This window comes from Pocillopora verrucosa, chromosome 9, assembly GCF_036669915.1.
Source record: "Pocillopora verrucosa isolate sample1 chromosome 9, ASM3666991v2, whole genome shotgun sequence".
In the NCBI taxonomy this organism is placed as follows: Eukaryota; Metazoa; Cnidaria; class Anthozoa; order Scleractinia; family Pocilloporidae; genus Pocillopora; species Pocillopora verrucosa.
Genome location: NC_089320.1, coordinates 19643961 through 19668099, shown reverse-complemented (window position 1 = coordinate 19668099; position 24139 = coordinate 19643961). Strand labels below are relative to the sequence as shown.

The following is a 24139-nucleotide window of genomic DNA, read 5'->3' as shown; positions in this document are numbered from 1 at the left end:
TATACAGCCTTCGCTGGAGTGATATATGCAAATATACAGGCGATTATTAAGAGGTTCCAGCTATTGTTTTGTAGCGTGATACCCGCAGAGCAGACAGGTTCAATTGTTACAGCCGGAGCCAATACAAAGATGCTTTTGTTATATGCAGCCATTTATTCCCAGCCAGCAATTATTTGGCGAACCCTTAGGAAACACTGAATCAGCTGCTAGAATTCAAAAGAAACAGAAGGTCGTCATTTTTGATTGTCTCGTGACTGCCGGCATGGCACATGATTCTAGTGAATACCACCGGGCACTTGAGCCGGCCAGAGTGGATTTAAATTCTTCTCATTTTACGCTAAATTCGTCGCGCGTTGTAAACCAAGTAGTATGCTTCAGCGCTTATGGAATGACTCCCGCGCGCTTCCAGAATGTTTTGTGATGAAAATTCTAATGAGGAGAAAATGAAATGCAGAAATGGCTTTAAAAACTTTCGTCACAGCAAAGTGGGTATTTTGTATCCTCTCGACAGTATATGAGACATTTCCTATCTATTGTTCTCCACTTTTGTTTTGCTTCGTCATGCTTGGCTAAAACCACGCTATTCGCTGCCGAGTTGATTCCTAATTACTGCCGATGGTAAATTTGTATGGAAGGACAAACACTGCTGAAATATTTTGATAAAAAACACAATCTCGACCTCTCACTTTCAGCTGATAATGTTTCAAAGAAAACAATTAGCCACTTGCAGGTGAATTTTCGTTGGGATCCAGCTGTGGTTTCCGCTATAAAGTGAGCTAGATGATAATGCGACAATCAAATATTTTTTGCACGGCTTGATATGTTTGCGCGCGCGGATCTCTCTTGTTCCATTCGCGCGAGAAAGATGAGCGCGCGCGTACCATTACGACAGCCATGACAGAGGGAGTTTGAAAATGCGGTCTGCCTTAATTTGTTGAGCTCGATGGATCAATTAAAACTGATCAAACCACGAGATAGCTGTAAGGCAATAGTGCGAAATGATATGTCGATTATGATATTTAATCCGGCTTTTACAAGTCTGGGCATGGTCTTGGTTTGCCACGCGAGACTTTATTGAGCCGGACAACGCTGCAGATCACCGTCCAGCTTAGTTCAATCGTTTTCGATGTTGTTTGTGCTATAAAGAAAGCATAATGCATTTGTTAAAAAGGTAGTCTACGGAGCGATTTGTCTGGCCTGTTCATTTTCTATCAAGTATTGTATTATCTTTAGGGTAGGGAAATACACAACCAAAATATTACTTCATTTCTCAAATATCGGTGTATAACGGACAAAATAAAGGACTCAACAAATCTCGTTAATGTGCGGATGTGACGATGACAAATTTGTTCAGCATAGTAAAATGACACTTGTTTGTTACAGAGTAATATTTTTAATACATTCTTCTGTTTTCTTTATGGATAAAGAACAGTCAAGCTCAAGGTTGAATAACTTTTAATCCTCAAAGTTAGAACCCACCTCTCGTTTTGCCCTCTGTATCCGATTATATATCCCCTACAGCTGAAATGGATTATATCAAAAAGATTTATTGCCTGTATTAATTTTCAAAGACTATTACTTTCAAGATTAGAAACAGTTGGGAACTTGGCGTTTTAAGATTTTAACCCCCACCCAGTACCCCTCAGTCCTTGTTCGACCTTTGTCCCCATGGAGAGTTAAAAAGAGGGAATAATTTTTTAAAGCCCTTCATATTTTCTTTTGAAAATGCGTGATAAAAAAAATATTCCTCATATTTGTAGCACTTTCATATCAGTAAATAATTCCATTCAGTGATGCGTTACTACTTTTGAAATTACAAGGCGGAAAGCATATGGAAGGAAATGATAAGAAAAGCAAATAAAATAGCAGGACAACAGAATGGGTGGGAGAAAAACGAGGGGAGGAATTGAAAAGTAGGAAAAGGGACCGGGATGGAATATAAATGAAAGAATAAAAGATGAAAGTTGACGCGAGAGAAATGACCTTAAAAGGAAATATATTGCGAAAGTCACATCAATGCCGCTCTTTGTTCACGGTTTAAAAGTTCTGCCTCTCATGACAATAACATGCTTATTTCCAAATGAAGAGGGGTCATGTGAAAGATGAATAAATTATGCTGAAATATGGCGCCTGCAATATTTGATATCAGTCTCGATGTCACATGCGCAGTATGTAGTGTATTTCGCGCGAAACACAGTTGGAGTAACAGAAGGTTAAATTCAACTTATATAACTAATTATTGTTTACAAATGGCTTTCTGCGCCATAACATCGGAGTGATCTCTTCACAGAATGATAGAAGGTTGTATCGTCGCAAAACTGGTACTTGGTAAGTCTTAAAATAGGGTAGGCGCATTAAGGGAGAGCTTCGATATAATGCGAAAGTGACAACGTTTTCGATAGATTGCTGCTTAAGTTTAAGTAGCACTTCAGAATTACTCAATTTGCTAAATTTCTGACGATAACTTGTTGGGTGAAGTCTTGATGGATCGATAATTCTCGCAATTATAAAATGTCAACAATTGTCATTTTGTAGATCTGTCTGTCGTGTAGGTGTTAACAGCGCTAGCTGAATCTGAATCAGTCCAAATTGTAACTCCAAGATTGAGTTCTTAATTTTACCAAATAGTGATATTTGATCAATATCAAACATTGTATGGCTATTTATTTTACTCTCGTAAAAGTAATAGCAACTTATACTATTGAGAACAACAGAAATAATTACTATAGACATTTGATTAAGCTCCGTGATATTTGATAAATTTGTCGCACCTCAGATGCACTGCCTTTTCTCTTGTTATATCACCTACCTAATATTCTTAAATCTGATGGTAACATAGAGGGCAAAATTACTCAGAATTGAAAACATTTAAAAAGGCTTAACTCTACCTAAAAGTATAACAATTGCATTTATGGCTAATATTTTTTAGCAGGGCTTGTTTCATTGCTTTGGTATTGTGGTACAAAAGTAAATCTCATTCAGGTAATTGTTCATTTTTCAGTTCATTGGCGCTAATGGAATACTGAATTGGCTTCCTATGAATTTGTGCAACAGCATGTGGTTTTTTACCTTCTTAATTAAAGAAACATTTCCCTTTATATTATAAACAAGTAACTGCATATTTCCTCATAAAATTAAGGATGGATTTCACTTGTGTTTTCATAAGTTGCAGAAAAATCATTGTGCTAATCAAGCAATTTCAACAATTTCTGAAAACATGTGTGATATTTATCCTTAATTGTAGTCAGAGTATGCAATTACCTTTACTAATGAGAAATGCCAGCTCTAGAACCTAATATTATGTATGAAGTCATCCTCTGTCTTGTTTTGTTGCTAAAAAATGGGTGCACACTTTGCATAAGCTTGCTATGGCTATGTTGACAGAAGTCCAATATCACTGTCTCCTTGTTGATTCTCATCCAAATGGGGTAGAAGAGAAGAGCTTAACATTTATAGCCACTCTAAACTAAAAATACTCTCTAGAGGAATTAAGCTTCTGAAGCTATTTGAGGCCAAATTTTGCCGCACTGTTATGAGTAGCTTTTTCTTAGAATTTGTGCCACATTCTGAGTCATTATCAGTTGGATAGGGTTGTTAAAGACTTTAGTCCTACTAGGTTTTATGACCAAATATGAGGGCTTTCAATCCTTCATTTTCACCTACATCTTTTATTTATGATATACATCAGTATGGCTGTATTAGTAAACAGTGTTATCCCTTATTTTCAGTGTGACAACTAAAAAGAAATTTTCTTTCCAGTAGAACAATTGTTTTACCTGTTGAATTTTTAAGAATTCCTAGCCATTTTAGGCAGGAGGAAGAGCTACTGAAGGCAGCAAATTTTACTGGTTACTTCTTGGAAAGAGAGCACTGAGTAAAGTAAGGTTTTGCCTGTTTGAAACCCACTGAGAGAGAAACTGTTGTATGAAATCTAAAGTTTTAGAATTCAGACAGAGTTATGGAAGTACAAGAGCAAATAGAACGATGGTTACTTCTTGGAAAGAGAACACTGAATGAAGTATGGTTTTGCATGCTCCACTCGGGACAAATGTAGATATAAACCAGTGGCTGTAAATGCCTCGGGAAATAAAAACAACAACAACAACTGGTGATCAGCGCATGTGCAGAAATGTTGGAAGTGCCTTTTTGGAAGATATATTTTATATGCTGGATAATTTTAGACTTGGGCTTTTTTATCTTTTGAGTTTTTCTAGGATTAATGTGCTTGATATGTTTCACAAAAGCTATGTGATTTAAATTATAACAAAAAGAGCCTCTATATTACATGTGATTAGTGCCTTGGGGAAAAAAAAGTGTACTGTAGGGAAATAAGTTTTTAAAATATATTTTTGCGAAAGAGGGGTTGAAACAAAACTTCACCCCACTGGAATTAATGATTTAATTTCATTCTAGTCTTGTTGCTAAATTTCACAAAATTTGCGCTTGTTTACTTCTTGGAAAGAGAATACTGAGTGACTGAAGCATGGTTTTGCATGTTCTAAACCCACTGAGAGAAAGGCTGTCGTATTTAAATCCAAGGTTTTAGAATTCAGAAACATGTGAATGAAAGTGATCCTCGCAGTAATGTGCACTACTTAGGCAGTAGTGAAAATAACAGGATTTGAACCCATGACCTCTGCGATACTGGTGCAGTGCTCTACCAACTGAACTAACAAGCCAACTGGGAGCTGGTCATGATGTTGGTTCTAAATAAACCCGTGAAGTGATGAATAAACGGTTAAGAATATATGAAAGTCATATTTTTAATTCAGAAACAGTTATGAAAGTACAAGACCAAATAGAAAGGTAAAAATAACTTAGTGAAAACAGCAACTCTTTGAATACTGTGAAATTGGCCACAGAGCTGCTACTCCTGCAATTATCACAGTCTGGTTAAAATAGAAAACATACTGAAAAAAAAAATGATTTTACTTAATCTAATTTAATTTGGTGTTGCTACATCCTGCTGGTATACAGGTATTCCTCTGATGCAGAGAGCAATAATTCAAATCAAACAACTTGATTGAAAAGCACAGTTGAAGAAAGTCACTGTTACAAATTTGCTATTTGAAAGTATGGTTGCCGGTTAAACTATGAATAAATGTAGATGTAAACCAGAGGTTGCAATGGCCATCATTTGGCCTTCCTAAAGGAAATAAAGCATCAGTGATTTTGTTCTGTAAATGCCTCTGGAAAAAAAATTATAGGTGATTAGCACCTGTGCAGAAACGCCGGAAGTGTTTTCTTTTGGAAGATATATGATATATGCTGGATAATTTTAGACTTGGGATTTTCAATCTTATGAGTTTTTCCTGGATTAATGTGCTTTGCACAAAAGCTATGTGATTTAAATTATAACAAAAAGAGCCCCTGTATTGTATGTGATGAGTGCCTTGGAATCAAACACAACTTGATTGAAAAGCACAGTCAAAGAAATTCACAGTTATGAACTTGATATTTGAAAGTATGCTTGCTAGGTTAAACTCTGGACAAATGTAGATATAAATCAGAGGCTGCAGTGGCCATCACTTGGCCTTCCAAAATGGAAATGAAACATCAGTGATTTTGTTCTTTAAATGCCTCTGGAAAAAAAAAGACAGGTGATCAGTGTATGTGCAGAAATGTTGGAAGTGCCTTTTTGGAAGATATATGATATATGCTGGATAATTTTAGACTTGGGCTTTTCTATCTTTTGAGTTTTTCTTGGATTAATGTGCTTGATGTGTTTCACAGAAGCTATGTGATTTAAATTATAACAATAGCAGCCCCTACTTTACCTGCGATGAGTGCCTTGGAATCAAACATAACTTGATTGAAAAGCACTGTTGAAGAAATTCACAGTTATGGATTTGCAATTTGAAAGTATGCTTGCTGGGTTAGACTCTGGACAAATGTAGATATACGCCAGAGGCTGCAATAACTGTCACTTGGTCTTTCAAAATGGAAACAAAGTATTAGTGATTTTGTTCCTTAAATATCTGTGGGAAAAAAAAAACAGGTGATCAGCACCTATGCAGAAATGTTGGAAGTGCCTTTTTGGAAGATATTAATATGATATATGTTGGATAATTTTAGACTTGGGCTTTTCTATCTTTTGAGTTTTCTTGGAGTAATGTGCTTGATGTGTTTCACAAAAGCTACGTGATTTAAATTATAGTTAAAAGAGCCTCTATATTACATGTGATGAGTGCCTTGGGGGAAAAAAAGTGTACTGTAGCAAAATAAGTTTTAAAAATATATTTTGCTAAAGAGGGTTTGAAACAAAACTTCACCCCACTGGAATTAAAGATTGAATTTCATTTTAGTCTTCTTGCTAAATTTCACAAAATTTACATTTAGTTGCTCTTGTTCCAAATTTGAAATGTTCTCCATTGAGGTAGGAATATTTTTTGTGTCTTTCATGCCACTTTAAATGATTATATCCAGCTCACAAGCACAGTAAATGGCTATGCTATATCATGGTAATATAACTAATGTTTCTGATGTAAGTGGTGCTTGAAAAAGGATTACTACAAGGCAAATATCAATACCTCAGCGTAAGACAGTATAGCATGAACCTAATGAATCAGGTGTAGTTTTGGTTGATAGTAAAATGTTCTGTAAAAATGTTCTCTCTTTGAAAAGCAATTATAGTTTCCTTCAGGAATAAAATCAAGGTTCGGTGTATTCTAGATAGCATGATTTTTTTTTTATCTCTTGTTATTCAAGTGATATGTTAGTATTAGTTAGTATTGTAAAGATTAATCAGCCATAAAATCATTGAGAACTTTGGGAGATAAACTGAGCTTTTGTGTTATATAGCCATTAGAACAAAGAGGAAATGTTTTTGGTGTGAATCCTCACAAAAACTTAGATTTTTTGTTGTCCAAGCCTTTTGATCAACATGTATTTTTTTTTTTTGGGAAAATATTTGAAGACAGAGTTTACCAAGAAATATTGCACACTACCATAATTAAAGAATATATGTGGCCTTAGGCTCCATCATGATATTGCGTAAGCTGCTAAATTATACTTTTTAAAAATGGCAATCATTCAATATCAATTGTCACTTGATACCATGTCTGAGAAAGTGTCAAGAACTGTCTGCTACTCTTGTAAACAGGCAGATTGCCAAACATGTGACTGAAATAAATGGTTTTTTTTAAGAACACAATGGATCAAGAAAAATCCAGAGATAATATGGACACTTGATATCATGCTTTCTAAAAAGTGCTTAAAATTAAAAAGAAATCTCAGGTTTTTTTTCCTCTTTTCAAATTTGGGACAAAATTTGGTTTTACTTTATAAATCCTTTATTTCCTCCTAAAATGTAAAGTAAAAATTTTTAACATAAGAGGAAAGAAACAGAAGTTATTTTTAGAAGTTAAAGGTAATGTTTTTCACAGTATGGAACAACATGTGCAGCCACTGTAATTAACTTATTATTACTTAATTCGGCAGGAACTTAATTTTGTTAAAATGGAACAGACATATTTTGTAAAACTTTAATTTTGCAATTTGGCCAAAATATATATTTATTAAATGGAACTCCATTTTGCAAAAACTGTTAAAATACTGATCTGCAAACAAACAGCTAGTTTCAGAATTCACACAACCAATTTCTATTTTCCATACCAATACTTTCAAATGACATTGAATAAAACTAGATCATTACAAAATCATTTCAAAATGAAAGTGTTTTATTTGACTATTTGACATGTTCCTTTGCAACAAAGCAGAGCTATACAAGAGTAAATGAAACTGTCTATTTGCACTCACAGCTGAAGGACATTGTCAATTTCTTTAATGGATCCTCAGGACGAAAACCTGACTCACCCTTTACAACCCCATCAACTGCTTTCTCTCATATTTTGGCAAAGCAGCGCTTTCCCACTTTGCTAGTCAAGTGTATTAAATTTTGCATGGTTAATTTCCACCAAAACTTTTCAATTGAGTCTAGGATTTTTAGATTTTTTAACAATCATAAAAATTGCAGGGATTAATTCGTGTGAAAATAAGTAACTATATGGTAGTTGTAGAATTGATCTTTTATCTATAAGCATCATGATTATTAGCACTAGAACAAAATATCCTTGACCTGTTAATCTGAGGTGTTTTAATTTTGGGCATTTTACTCTCCTCTTTGAATTAAGGTTACCTGAAAGATGAGGGACTTTACAGAACATGTGCTGCTTTCCAAGATGAATGCTCTCTCTTCTGTGATGACAACAAGGAACTAGACAATGTACATGTTTATTGCTTTATTCAGTGTATGGTTTGAACCCAGGATTAACATTTAATTGGGTTGTCTGATTTTCTGGGTTAGGGTTTATTTGAAAAGGACTGTTGTTGGTTGAAGGGAAAGATGTTTGGAAAACCTCAGTTGAAGTCATGATCAGAGTCCATTTAGGAATATTTTGTCAGTCAAGTGTTGTAAGTCTGGTTCCTGAAAACTGGTTATCAGTTTTTGCCCTGATGTTACCAGTTACATGTATAAGACTTGGGTGATCACTGCCATCTTAAATCTGAGGCTCCCCAAGCTTCTTTGGTCTTTTATTTTCAATTCCAAGGGCTAGCTGCAAAATTTTTTACTTAAAAATCATCCCACAAAAATCAAAGGACATATCTTTTTGTGTTTGATCATCTGCATGTAAAATTTCAAAGCTGTCAAATTCCATCAGCATCCAATCTGCTTATTAGACCAGCCAGCACAGTTTGCCAAAGGATTCCAACTCCAATTTTAAGTTGTTTTAAAGTTTTAGACTCTCAAGTTTTGCAACGAAATACAATTTTTGCCTTTCTAGTAAACTGATTTCAGTTCAATTATACGTTGATTGTAGCTTTCACAACAAACAATTACAGTTTTGTTTATTTGGTCGATTTTGTCCAGTTTTTACTTGGGACAAATTTGTCTGTGGTGCGTTTGAAGATTTATCCACTTCGGCCAAAATCTGTTAAGTCGCGACAAACAATCTGCACTTGTAAGATGTTGGTGATGACAGAAAATTTGTCTAAATAAACAACTTTTTCATCAGTGTGGAAAGGCCCTTAGACAAAATTAAAAAATAAGTCTCAGACTTGTCAAACAGATCATCAGAAATTCCGATAAGTTGACAGGATTGATATATTTAATAGTTTTCAAGATTCAAGAGTTTCACAGTACAGTTGTCCTCCCATGTGCTAAATGGCGTCTTCCTTTCCTCTAATCGTAGTACTTAGCCTCTTTGTTATGTCTGAATGACTTTCCATCTACAATTGCAGGTCTTCCTTACAGCTGACCTTAAAACAATTTTAGATGATTATTCTCAACTACGAGAATCAGGTCTGGTAAAAAAAATTATAATTTTTTTTGTATCTTATACTTTTTTTTTTTTTTTCAGAAATTTACTTGAACTTTAGCTTTGCTCATGCAACATGAAGATTACTGTCAACAAAATGTGGTCAAAATTTTTGTTGTTGTTGTTTAGTTAAGAGAAAGCATTCAGTTGAATTTGCTAAAAAAAGATTAGAAAATCTCCAAAAGAATGCAAGACATGGCTGAAAGAGTCTTATAGAGGAATTGGTAAGAATAGCAAAAGGCGTCATAAACCAAACGGCATCCAGCAGAGTAATGACCTTTTCCACAGGCTTTTGTCCTGGATCTTGATGTGCATATTTTGTTTACATCACGTCTTGCATTACACAGAAGGGAATTTCTAGCGCATCACGCAAAATATTGAGAAAGAGGAGTATTCATGAAACAGCCAAAACAAGAAAATTTGCTTTGGGTAAAAACAAGAGAAAGCTCATGTCAAAGAAATTAAAGTTAGGTTTTTCTTACTTCCTGGCTTTCTTTGCCCATTTTTTTTTTCCCAATGAACTTTTGGACTTCCTTTTATCCAATGTAAATTCTTTTTCTCCATTGAAAATTGATTTTCCTCAGTAAGGTCACAAAATAACCTATCCTGAGAATTTTGACGGACTCCTTTGTGATGAGCTTTGCCAGGGGTTCAATGTTGTATTTCACTGGTGGGTGGTATGACCGCATCGGCACGTGCCTAAATGAGGTGCAGAAACTGTGAATTTCTTTGGTGGCAGAATTGTCAAGATTTATTTTTAGGTGACTTACCTCCATGTAAACAAACTAATAGGGTATGTAGATTTTTCAGATTTTGATGAAACTTGGCCAGAAAATCTGTCGTGTGAGGCTTAAATTAAATTAACTGCTGCATGACAAAATATGAATTATTTTATTTTGTCCAATTTCAAAATAGATTTTCTCAGGAACCAATAGGAATATTAAAAAATGTCACTCACTTTGTCAGCCTATTATCTGCTGAGTGATGCAATTCTGTTTGTTTGGCCGTCTGTGGTAATGTGGAGGTTTGTAATTCAGTTAAGCAAATGGCGGCTAATTGGTGGTTTAAGGCTTGCACACACTTAACACTGTGAAAACTTCTATAATTTTCAAAATCTATACTTTTAGGCTTAACAATGATATAAATTTTTCTTTGGTTTCTATTAATAAAAGTAGCACACATAGAACAATTTTTATTCTGAATTCACCTTATTTTGTTGACAGTAACCTTAACTGGTTGTTTTTCCTCAAAACTGAAATGCTTTCTTAGCAAGTAGACACAAGGAATTAAAGGGGCTTTTGGGAGAGATAGTTGGAATCATGAAGCTTAAAGGTCCATTGTTAACATCTTACAGGATTGTGGGGGTCTTTTAGGTTGTTTTTTGGTTATAATTATGTCAATCTTTCTCAACAACGGAGAGGCGTAAGCCTTGTTCAAACAGTTATGATAGTTGATGATAGTTTCAACCATCACACATGTTTGAACACAAACTATCATGCACTATCATCAGCTATTGTGTACTTTAGACATGTTCAAATTTGACATGATAGTTGATGATAGTTTTTGCTGTTTAAACGAGCAGATGATAGTGAATGATGGTGATAAATGATGATAAATGGCAAATAGTAAAATAACCAAAGTAGCTTCCTAGATTTTGTGGAATGTCTCGTAGTTCATTCTTGTCATCTCCAGCTAGGCTTCAGTATCTTTAACTGGCAAGTTCTGAACTGAGATTTCAAATTCCACTGTAATTGCTGACCTAAGCACCTGTCATATTTCTTTACAATTACACAATTATGGGTAGGTTTCACAATTTTGTCATCTATCACTAACTACGGTATCCTAAACCATTTGAACACAAACATGGTAGTCAATGATAGTGAACAATGGTGAATGATAGTTGAAACTATCATTGAGTAACATCAACTATCATGACTGTTTGAACAGGGCTTTGCATGTGACATTACATTATTAGTATTTTTTTTTGGTGTTTTGTCTCTAGGAAGGGAAAATGGCATGACAAGTGGCCCTGCTGTTTTAAAATCACTGTGGAATGATTTGGATGTTGTGATTGGACAATTGAAGTGAGTGTGACAACCAAAATGTATCTTTCAGTATTGTCAGCCACAGCTTGGTTGCTGGGAATTAAAAAGTAATGCTGATCTTTTGTGCAAGATTTGAGTCTGTTGACAGGTCTTGATCAGGGTTGTTGTTAAAATTAAAGCTGCTGTCTGAAATGTCAAGTGAGGTAGCTCAAAGCTGGCTCTTTGTATGCATCAGGTGACCAGGCCTGTTAATCAAATTTTTGTCCCAGTTTTTTTTGCGAGGCTTTGAATGGGTGGCATTTACTAAGTGGTGAACACAAGTTATGGAAAGAAATCATGACATATGAGAGCTCAAAACAATGTTTTATTTCAATTATTATATTTGTGGTTTTGTCACTAATACTCAGGTTAGTTAGGCATGTATTTTTAAAAATGTTTTTAATCCAACAGTAGCGGTCAATTTTAAATGATTGTGAGTGCGTAACTTCAGAAGTGCCTTTTGTGCTCTACTGAGTGATCACCAACCAGAAATCTAGCTGGCGATTGCCACTTTTTCATCCAGCAAATCTACCCATCAGATGGCACTTAACGACAACCCCACTTAATAGTTTACAATTACCCATTTATGGGACTTCTGGGTGCAGTGAAGAATTTTGAGAGTACCGTATCTTGATCTGGCCAGGCTTCATGTCATTCAAATCAAATCACTCACTCCCAATTCATGCATGTTAAACACAAGCCTATCACTGTACCACACATGAAAGGCTGTGTGAGTCTTGAAAGCTATAGAATTCTAATGTTCTCTTTCATGGTCTTGAAAGTTTGGATAGATCTGCAGAATTTTATTAGAATATTTCAGAATTTTATATGATAAAAATCATAATTTACCAGTTAATTATGAGAACTCCTTTTTCAGATATGCTACGATCCCTTCAAGCACGCCAAAAACTTACACAGTCAGTCAGTCAAGTAAGTTACTTCAAGAAAAAAGAGAGTGTGAATTTCAAACTGCCTCTTATTACAGAGCTCTTTGAAACCTCTATGGATAGTTTGTATTTAATGGCTTCACTGTTGATTTAAGATGTAATTACCAACAGGTCACTGCATGAAATTGATAATACGAATCACTTGGTTTAATACTTTTTTTTGCCAAATACTAGTTACAATAGAAAGCTGCAGCTCATTTTGGGGGGAGGGAGAGACAGGAACCTAATTTCCATGGATGACGAGAGACAGAGTTGTAAGCAGAGAGAAACAAGATTTCTGTAGTTGGTGACATGTTGAATGCCTCTGATTGTACTATCATAATAGTTCAAAAGAACCCTTAAGAGATGATTGACGTGGTAGTTCTTAGTATCTTGAAATGACTATTATACTGGTTGGAGAAAGTAATGATTATGAATATTGTTCTTGTTGTGATCTTCTTCTTCTCTGAACAGCTCGCACAAGGCGACTTAACAATGGCCGCTCAAGAAGAAGCTCGTTACCAAAAAGCCAAGAACAGAGAACAACAACCACAACAAGCCCTTCTCTCCTGCCTCTTGCTAAACCAACTGGAAACACTGCAGCACTTAAACTTCCTTTACCAAGGTTATCAACCAATGGATTGTCATGGAATGTGTCACCGTCATCGAACAAAAATTCTCCCTTAGGCAACCAGGTTATAAGTCGTCACTTAGTGATTCAAAGTAGTCAGTCAAATGTCAGCAAGGAGCAACCCATAACTTTACCCAGAGCATTGACTCCTGTAGGATCTCCTGTTACAGTAACCAGTCAATGCATTGGAGGGAATGTTCAGCCAGCCAGAACTGTAATAAATGTGACTCCAACACAGTCTCCTATCACCATAAGGGTCAGTGATGAACTTGCCAAAAGTGATAATGTTGTCCAAGACTTGTTCGATGATGTAGTAGCTGGTGATTCTTCTGGGGGCACTGAGTTTGATCAGCAGAGAACAGAGAGCACAGCTCCTCCTGTGATTGTAGTTGATGAGGATATGGACAAGGACCAGACAACAGTGAACAGTGATGAAGACTCTCTTGCCCACACTCACCATAACTTGAGCCACGATGAATTACATTTACGCTCACCAAAACGTAAAGGGTGAGGAGGCTTTCATTTCATCTAAAGTATCCGTGACTAAAGCCCCCAGCTTAAAATGTGAATAGTTGTTTTGCTTGTTTTTCAAGTAAGGAAACATGACATTGTTAAACGATAGTCACAAGCTCAAGACAAATTTGAAATCTGAGTTCCTCAGAAGGATTCATACCTTAGAGCATAATATTTTGCCAGCAGGTGCTTAGCAAGTTATTTGGTGGTAAGTCAGGCCACCCATTAAGATCACATTTGACAAGTGCCCTGCATGCTGTTCACCCTTTTTTCCCTGACTAACATCTAATTTCTCCCTTAAGTATCACCCCTGAATCACACACTAAGGTCATGAGAATAAAGGAAATGATCACCAATCAAAGAAGCTCCTGATTGTTAAACAAATTCTCCTTGTCAGCACCCTTGGAATGTATCTCAAACAGTATGGAGAATTTGCATACTGATGATAGGGTGTAACGGGTTAAGACTGTGATTATTAATCTGAAATAGTGATTCATGAACTTTGATTGCAGTCAAAGTGATATACAAATCTGGATAATCACGGACAAATTAACTTGACTAAAATCTTTCAATTTTTTAATCTGAATTATATTAGAAATTTTTTTGTCAGTGTTTGTTTTTCTTTTCTTTTTTTTGTCATGCTAGAATCAATTTATTAGTTTTTATTCATAGGATTCAGCCAAAGAGAAGAACCCCTCAAGGTGGCTTAGGGTAAGTTACAACATGTCGTTTTGTGCAGTCACGGCAAAATCCCAATGTTTTCGAACTCTTAAACCTGATTGTTAATTCTCCCTCACAGCTGCTACCCATTTTCTTGTAAATTAGTGTGGAGAGTTTGTGTTAGATCAAGATAACAACTTCTACCTGATAAGTTTCAGTATTCTCATTATCTGTTTGCTTGATAATTTATGGAAATTATTATTGATCACCTCTGGGATTTAAAGAGTTAAAAGTAATTAGAGAAATATTAACACAGTATGATAATTAGTTATGTTACAATGAAAAACACTCCCCTGCATAGAGCCAGATTTGGTTATAGAGTAATCTGTCCAAATTACCTAATTATAATTTTTTTGTAAGTATCAAAACTCAAATTTACTCAAAGAGTATTGTGTTTGTTTGTTTGTTTATTCTTCAAAGGACTTCAGGAGCATCCCCTAATTCACCCTCTAAGCAGGTGCCAGCATCTGCAGAAGTTGAAATGGACCTTATATGTTCATCAGATGGTCTGACTCCTGTAAGTATTTATTAGGGAAGATGTGCTTTAAAGGATCAGTACCTAATTGACATGAAGAAATGTGTTCACCCTTTCACACTCAGGGTTAACCAAAAAGGAATTTCACCTTACAATATTTATACATTTTTAAGCATGACAAGAAGAACAAAAAAAATATTAATAAGGGGATTTTTTTTTATTTAACATAAAATCCTGTGATCTTAAATTGTAAGGAATGTTCCAAATACAGTGCTGAGACTTGGGAGTCAAAAGATGAAGGTAAAGCAACATTGTATCAAAGCAAATGATAAGGTGGTGAACTCACTCCCTACACCATGATGAAAGCCAAGTTACCTGAACATGTTGCTGAGGAAACCTTTGTAATGAAAAGCCCAGTGGGATACCTGTGATGGACTCTTGGTACCTGCACAGAGATACCAACTCACTAAGTTGCTTTATGTTAATTAAAAAAAACCCTCAGGAGATTCCTAATGTATCTGATAATCCAACTGACTATCCCCCTCCCCCCCCTTTACTACCAAAGGGTTCACTTAAAATCAACTGCGAATTCATGCTGTTATCAGCAGTGTAGTGATATTACTCACTTTTGTTGTTAATCTTTCAATCTTACAGCAATCTTTCCTGGGTACACTGCTAAGTACCCCACTGTTGCAAGAGAAACTTGCAGAAAATATCAACAAAGTTGTTGGAGGGTAAGGAACATTATTCTTTGCTTCCAGTTACTATTAACACGATCATATAGTGGAACTTCAATTCAGGAAATATCCCTTGGAGTATAAATAGGGCTCCCTAACCAGAGGATTCTTTTGATAAAGGGAACAGAAACAAGTGTCATAGGATCATTTTTTTCTGCCTAGACTTACATTTGTTTCCCTTGGATGGAGGTGTCTCAAAAATAGAAGCTTTTTCATTATTTTGCAGCTCAAGGCAGCAGTCTGTTGGTGATGAAACACCCATTGATCATACTTCACACAGTTTGATGACAACAGAGGCAAGCAGCAATGATATGCCTACTGCATTAAACCAGGTAATAAGACAGTAAAAACCATTTTAAGCCTCCTCTATTTCCTCAGATTACTGTGAATGTGAGGTGGTTGTTGCTTTGATACTCTTGGGAAAACATTGGGCCTAATATTCAGTGTACTATGTTTGTGTTTAAGCTGTGGCTGGTCACTGTGTTTCTTGGGTGAGACACTCACACAGTGCACCCAAGGGGATAAAGATTTTTAGCCTTGAGAGGAGAGAGACATGGTGGAAGTTTGTGTGCCCAGGAACCCCAAGAGCGATTCAATAAGATTACTAAAAATAACATCAGTGTTTGAGGGATGGGGGTTGTTTGTGCTGGACCAGTTTCTATCAAGAAGGCACACAAATGATTTAGCCCTTTACACCTTAATACCTGGGACGTGTTTCTCAAAGATCCCAGTAGCTTAATGGGCCTGTAAAGCTGTTCTGGTTTTATTCAAGATGGGGTTTCAAAGATTTTGAAAATTTTTACAATAAAACTGTCAGCTAAAGAGACAAAATAGACTGGTTGGGTTGCACAATTTACTTCTCTATTCTTTAAATTTTGATTTTAAAATATGGCTTCGGGCCCAATAAGTTACCGGGACTTTCAAGAAATGGGCCCCAGTATCCATATTCCTCATACGGGAGAATTCGTTCAACGATCAGAACTTCTCAGGTTGATGATTTTTCCTTTATTCTCATGGTCTTAACCCTTTAACTCCCATGAGTGACCAAGATAGAATTTCTCCTTACAATATCAATACAATATCAAGCAGACAAGTGATGAGAATAAAGCAAAATCTTAATTAGGGGATTATTAGCTGATCCACTACCAAATTCTCTAAACTAACATCACAAGAACTATACAGCAGACAGTAAGGAGAATTTCTAATGAGATCTTAGGAGTTAAAGGGTAAATGAATGATTCAGCAGTATTACTGTAGGAAGAAATTAGATGTTGGTCACTGCTAGGTTAAAATTCATGTTGATTCATCAAAGATTGCTCTGCTTCACTTTTGTTATGTAGGGTGGTAATGATATTCCTGTCAAGGAAATCTTAGATTTGATGCAGGCCGATCCAGCTTTTGATGTCCTTTTCTCAGTATTTGGACTTGGTGAGTGTGAATTCTTTCATTAGTGACTTGTACGTCAGAGTTTTCATTTAAGCATTTGAAAGCTACAGCAGACTTGTTGACAGGCTAAGCTGTATGGTGGGGTTTCTTGTCCTAAGTGTTTTAGTGTCCTGTGGGGAGGTAGCCTGTGTAGTCTGCCAACAATAATTGTTCGGTCAGTGACTGATTTGGGAATCTTGTTATTAAAACAGATGCACTAGACGCTTTACCATCAACAGCCCATGCTACAGCAGACACAAGCTTATGTGCTGAGGTGTCGGCTGAATCAAGTCGGCCGATGGATTCTCTTTGCAGCTTGCCACCATCATCTGCTGCTCAACTTTCGGGTAATGAAATTATTTTTATCTTCCTTAAAGTAGCTTAGATTTGTCTTCTACGTGAAGTTAAATTTGTAAGATTCCTTAACGTATCGGTAATTTTTTTGTTCAACGTGAATTTGATACAAAGCTCTATTGTGAAACTCAGAAAACCGTGAACAGCAGGAACATTTGTGGAAATTTAATGAAATGTCATTTCTCCTCAAGGAAAAAGCCAATTTGCTGTAGGAAAACTGAACCGCGAACAGAAAAGCTCTAAGACATAATTAAAAAGTGAACAAGGGCGACGATACCGTTTTTCTTAAAGGGACGTACAACTTAATAAACTATATTTTCAGCATTGACATATTTGAAGGGAATCGATAAATGTATTGTTATTATTATTTTTCTGTGACAGTGCACAGGCTATTATTATTGTTATTATTATTATTATTATTATTATTATTATTTTTATTAATATTACTATTATTGCATTTATTATTTTTTATGACTATCTGTATTGTCATTATTAGCATTGTCATTAGCTTTTTTATTGTTATTTTAAATAGGTGCCCTCGACGTTTCCTCTTTTCCTGAAGAAAATCAATCTCATTCGGTAACCAATGTTAACACCATTTCACCACCAACATCAATTCACCAAAGCTTAACCTCGAGTTCCTCGTCCACTTCAGATTTGCACCTATCAGGTATTTGTCATTTCGTGTGGATATTTATGTAGAAGTGAAAATTTAGAAGCGCCTAACACAGTAGAATAAGGAAAACCAAATGATGGTACTGAAGGGCCGGAAACTTGGGCCTTCCTAACGTGTGGGACGGGTAACTTTTCCATTCGGATAGGGTAAATTATGATCTCTTTTGTCCGACCATCGTTGGATTTCGGACAATTTTGTCCAAACTCGAACGCTATCCTCCAATTTGTGACACTGACGTCCAACTTCACCCCCTTACTTCCGATTTCTGACGCGATTGTTAAAACAGCATGTAATCTAGGAACCATTCCCTTCTTTTGTTGGAGTTGTTTTTTTTTTTCGCGCGACAAGAATGATACTTTTGGCGACCGTTTTATGATTTACATGTAAATACGGTGACTGAAAGAAAAGTTGAGATGGGACCTTTCAATAGTTCACCCTTCCAACAGTTCTTCCACAAACTTTAAGGCGTCAACAATCGGAACTCTCTTGTGAGTTAGTCTCGGGTAGGCAGCCCTACATTACTTCTGGCTGCCTTGACGTGAGCCATTTCATAGAAATCACATCCATGTTCTACTTTATCCGTAAAAACTCCACCCCTCTCCCCCCTCCCCCTCCCCCCGCCCCCGAGTTAAATTTTTTCATTTATTTCTATTTTTCTTTTCAGCCACTAGTATCGTCACTGATGCGTTACTCTTACTGGCCGGCAGCCCGCAGAAGATTCCTTCTCAAACACAGTCACACTCTGTTCACGCAGTAAGTTATCAGAGCACTGAGAAACATTTGCCCAAAACCCCGCCCGAGGAGACTACTCAAGGCCATTGGTCTACAAACAGCAGAGAGTCCAGAGTTAATTCTTCCTACAATCGGCCCAGTTTGATCACGTCAGCCTTTCCATATGTTCGTGCGCTCGATTTTAATCTTGGAAGAACACCAGAGCCTACCAAGAGGGGTGGAAAGAGAAACAATAAAAGTAACAAAAGCGTTGGGCAGAAAATGACAGCAGATAAAAGCGACAAAGCATCTTCAAATAAGAAAAAAGCAAGAAACGTAAAACGAAGTGTGGAAGCTAGTAACTCGTCATCTTCATCTTCATCTAGTACTGCCATTTGCAACAGTAACGTGCAGTCTGTGACGCCCACGACTGTTTCAAGAAGCATGAACATATGTGCTGCGCAATCACTAAACAACTGCGCAAGGCAAAGGAATCTCATTTCCTCTTCTGTCGTTGATGTTGTACCCAGTGCTTCTCCTATCGTTTGGTGTTCCAGTGCTATGAGCTCTTCCACCACACCCTCTGCATTTCCAGACACTGTTTGCAGTTCAGTCGTCAGATCAATCCCCCTACCTGGTAACCTGATGGGAATCTCCTCTTTGCATAGTAACCTCGCCGAAACCTCCTCTTTGCATGGTAACCTGGCCGAATCCTCCCCTCTTCTTTCTTACCCGGCCGGACCCCCTCCTTGCCCAACACCAGCGGCAGTTACATACGTCACTCTAGGATCAAGGCCTGGCGACTCACCCGTCACATCTGCCAACTTGGTAGCTGATGCATTTACCGCACCTGTCAGTGTCCCCGCCACAGCAGCCAGCCAGCCTAAATCCTTTGCAAGTCATCCGAGCCCAGAGAGCGACAGTCTTGTTCTGATGAATCCCATCGGTTCTACCTTTCACCCTGCCCCTCCTACCGTCAATTTTTCTACCAGTACCTCACGTCATGTACCATCAACAGTCACTCTTGGCAACAAAGGTTTTGCAACGTCCTCTTCATTCCAACATTTGTCGAGTACCTTAACTGTTCAGGACAGTCCGGTGAACCCAGTCGTATGGAGCACTGCTCCTTCTCCTAATCTCACCAGTTCAGTCATTAATCAGCTTCCGTTACCCACCAGTCTTGTACGCTCTAACCCAGCAAAAAAATTCGGTGCATCGCTGTTGTCACAAGCTTTCAACACGTTAACTCCAACGTCTTTAATAGGAACTGATCGTTGTGTTTTACGTGAACAATTCACAGGCTCTTCTACTAATGATCGAAATTCAATGACTGGTCCAGGACGAAATGTGAACGATCCATCACTGACTGGATCGGTGGCAAGCAACGCAGAAATTACAACTACAACGACGTCTTCTGAAGCTTCACACTCTTTAAACGCTCCCAGTTCGTTACAAACTTTTGCAGTAAAGCATAAGAACTCTGACGAACCTCAAAAAACAAATCAGGTTCCCGAAGAGAGTAATCTGGGGGCACCAAACACCACGCCTCGCTTAGCTTCAGAGTCAACACTTGAGCCACAATCTTTAGAAGAAAATTTAGCATCTAAAAGTAATGAAAAATCACAGAGAAACACTGGAAAGGCAAACGAAAAACATAACGATGAAACACCTCACAATGGTTCTGTGAAGGATTTAACGAGTTCTGTGCCTATCTCAGGAATTCATACGGAGGCGCTGGAAAGCAAAAGTGGAAGTACGGATTCTTTGACAACAAATCCGGTTAGTGGTGATCTAACGAAGGAAAATTCCGCAGGGATGGTACAGTCAGGATCGAATTGCGAATTAGAAGGACGCGTTTCATTAACGCAGTCAGGGAAAAGACGAAGGGATTTACTGGAGAGGGAAAAGGTAGGTGGATGAGTATCGAAAGTAAGAGAGACTGAATTGGTTTTGTTTTACCAGACTTTGTTGTTGGTGTAGAAAACTCGGGCCACCTTAGTAACCAATCGGATGCCAAACTAAAGCCAATCCAGACTCGGTCAGGCGCGTTTTCCACGTTTACGGCCGTTTACATATTTGCGAGGTAACCCGATCCTGAAGCAGCACAAGAGTCGCTGGCCGCGAAAACGAGGAAAAGTCAAGTTAATTAGTTTTCTGATTTTAATCTAAGACAGTTTTCTTTACCCTGAACCGTCTTTGTTCTCGTTGTTTCATTGTTACCTTTCCGCTGCTGTTCTTTCCTGTCAAACCTTTATTTAAAACTTTATCGCAATTTAATTACACGATACACAGCACAAAACTAAGAACACAAATGAACAGAATTCCTTTATTTGACTATGAAGAATGTTACCGATATGTACCATATTGTTTCGTTTTAAGGAAAAGAACACAAGATCATTATCTCGACCTTCGAAGGTTTGTTGCAATAAATCTTTTAGTTATTATTCAACGTTACTTTTTAAGAAAAAGAACGTACATTAATTTTAGATAATTTTTACGCAGGTTTATGTTCAAAACTATATTCAGTGCAAAACAGGTCCTCGAACGACTAGCGATTTAAATAACAGGGGAGTCGTGCTCTCCTCGACTTTAGACAGCGTTTGGGAGATTCGTGATCAGTCTATGAAAACTGTAGAGATGTAAAGCGCAAGGGAACCTGGGAAGAAAAGAGACAAGGCAGTCTCTCCCTTCATTGTTTATCAGCAGAGTGAAGTATTTGTACGAAGTAGAAACCTGTATCTCTCAAACCCCTCATTATTCTAAGTTTGACATCGTCCTTTGGCGGGCACTCACTTTACTGCTGTGATTTCACAGTTCCTACTGTACCATTTCTGCTGATCTTAGGAGGTCTAGGAGCGAACAGGATAGCGAGTTTAAGCATCACTATTCGGCGAATGCAAAAATTGCTCTCTGATATACTCAAATTTCGTTTAAGCAATGCTGTTGAAAAAAAGAAAAATCTGAACTTAAATGTTTTAAAGGCCGAAAGAGGGCAGGCATTTTTGCCATTTTCTATAAACATCATGTTTAATTTCTCGTTGGAACTTCTCAGTATGATTTATTTGTATTTGAGAATGTATGTTAATGATTTCGTTTGCTATCATACTCAAAGACGATTTAATTTCTTCCTACGTTCTCCTGTTTCAGAGATTCAAGACCAAAGGAGGGAACGTCAATTTTCCATCAGATCTGAATGTGGAAGACTTTTTATCAAAGCTTCACTATGAGGTTTAGAAGATTTCTTTAATCAAGAAATTAGATGTATTACAAATTGATATTTTTATTACAAATTAGACGATGTTTATATATTCAGAGATATTTTGAAATATTTAAGACGCATTGTTAGAAATGAGAACATGTTAAGTACCCATAATGCTGCCGTAATGTGCTTTTGGTTATGTAGTGTACATGAAAACTGCTTTTGAAAATGTATTTGATCTAATTGGTTTTATTTAGGTAAGTTCACCCTTTAAACCCTAACATCAGTATGCATATTCTCCATACTGTTCTGCACACATTTCCTCACGTGCTGATAATAAATATTTGTTAAACAATCAAGAACTTCTTTTGTTGGTGATTATTTTCTTTATTCTTGTGACTTAAATGTGTGCTTCAGGCGTCATTGTAGGGAGAAACTAGATGCCAATCACTCTTTGGGGATTAAAAGGTTAAGTCTGCACTTGAGCCAAGTTTCCCATCCAGCCGGAGTTTATTCCAGTTTCTGTAGCATGAAGCGACCAGAAGTATTGCCGTCGCCATCATTCGCTCTGACGACGGATTAACGCTCAAAACGTCAGCTTTTAAACTCTTTACGGTGGCCATTTTACGTTATCAGCTCAGTTGATAATACCAAATAACCCTGTTGTACTCTTCCACCGACGCAGCACCACAGTTCCTTTAGAAACTTACCCCCTTTACACATTTTCATTATTCCTTTGATTTTATCTGCCTCTGCCTATTGATTTCATTAGGTCAGCACATCTGTCGTGTTCATCCTCGTTTTCTCAGCTTGCAGTGCAGGCGTTTTACTAGGGCGAGTTAACATTACAAGCTCGCCACCATTTTTTTTAGACCGGCCATGTTTGATTCATAGTTGGAGTGGATAAGGATACAATGGGGGGGTGGGGGGGTGGGTGGGGAAAGACCCATCCCCACACCTCTCCTTTCTTTTCAATATTGCCCACACCATAATCGCACCCTGATATATTTCTCTCTCGTCAGTCTTCCGCTGCTGTTATAACTTATAACTTTCACCAAGAAAATATTAGGTACTCGCTCGCCAAAATTACACCTGCACTGCAGGCTATCGTTTTCTCACTCACTGACTCTTTCATTGATCCCTTAAACAAAGAAAAGAAAGTTTTGGAACCATTCTCGTGCATGGATTCTCGAAGTGGTAATCTCAAGTTTCGCCGACCACACGACCAATTGAGAAGTGGACTCATAAATGATCATTTGGAATCGAAGATGGTCGGTTTGGTCGAGTGTCCTTGGTTATACGCATATTGCCTTTGAGAATAAGGAACGGACGTGTTCATAGAGTTAGATTATCACCCAAATTATTAAGGTATTTTCCAACAAAAACTTGATTTATGCAAAGTCATACACAGATAGCTATTGAAATGCTTCAACAATTGGTAAGGCTATATTTTCGCTTCGATATCTGATTATTTACCCCTGAAGTGTAATTAATCTCACATCATTAAGAAACTTATGCCCAAGTCTTTCATCGACCGTCTGCAAACGCAATAAATTTCGTCGATTAGTTTCCTTGTTTACTCATGCGTGTCTTTTGCTCGCTTAAATTCGCTTTACAGCACCCAGAAGAGTATCAAATTACACATCTCGGTGCGGCAGATAGTTATCAAATTTAATAAAAATTTTAGGAGATCTATATTCCTGATTGTAGTAAAGAACTATCATCTATTCTGCATCAGATTTTGACACTAATTGGCGTTGTTAAGATGTGAATTCAATCGGGGATTCGGGTCGCCTAGGCAAGAAGCGAGGCCGTTGCTAGTGTAAGATAATTATCCCCGCAAAAATCATTGATTAGCCGGAGAAGGCAGGAATTAAGTGATGGATATAGCATTTCGAATACGCTTTTCATTAATTTTTCAAATTTCGTCAACTTTTGTAAGTTGCCTTTCGTTGAACAAAATTGGCGACTTACTGAATCCTCGAGCGGTGCCATGCAGCTGGCATGGGGCGGATTTGTAATATTGCAACAAATATTGGGCGACAAATATTGTGCAACTTTGCGAGTAAATCTTTGATATGGCCTTGGTTTGCAAAAGACAGCTGAAGCAAGTTTCTGATAAGTGATAACGAAAGATAAAGCTCATTTATCTCTGTTCTATTTTAAACATTCAGTTATCAAAGGCCACCCGAAGTCTTCGTGATCAAGGCACCCGCTAAACTTTCTTGTGTTATTTTAGTTTCAAAACCATTATCACTTTATCATGCTTTATTCTCTTAACTCGGGTTATATCCCTGGTTTATACAAGAAGTAACACTATTTCAATCAGAATTTTGTATCTGTCTCCCATCTTATCGTCACAACGTTCACC

The 24139-nt window shown here is 37.1% G+C and overlaps 1 protein-coding gene across 1 annotated transcript; it reads left to right on the top strand.

The window, feature by feature from the left end:
* The first annotated feature begins 2191 nt into the window (after positions 1-2191).
* On the top strand, positions 2192-22121 carry LOC131793722 (serine-rich adhesin for platelets). Its single transcript, XM_059111193.2, has 16 exons — positions 2192-2328; positions 8133-8224; positions 9241-9301; positions 11320-11401; positions 12279-12331; positions 12802-13465; positions 14144-14182; positions 14612-14708; positions 15321-15400; positions 15630-15735; positions 16744-16831; positions 17041-17175; positions 17715-17852; positions 18523-20477; positions 20949-20984; positions 21717-22121. The coding sequence occupies exons 1-16, from the start codon at positions 2292-2294 to the stop codon at positions 21801-21803; spliced, it is 3750 nt and encodes a 1249-aa protein (XP_058967176.2). The 5' UTR covers positions 2192-2291; the 3' UTR covers positions 21804-22121.
* The last annotated feature ends 2018 nt before the right edge of the window (positions 22122-24139 follow it).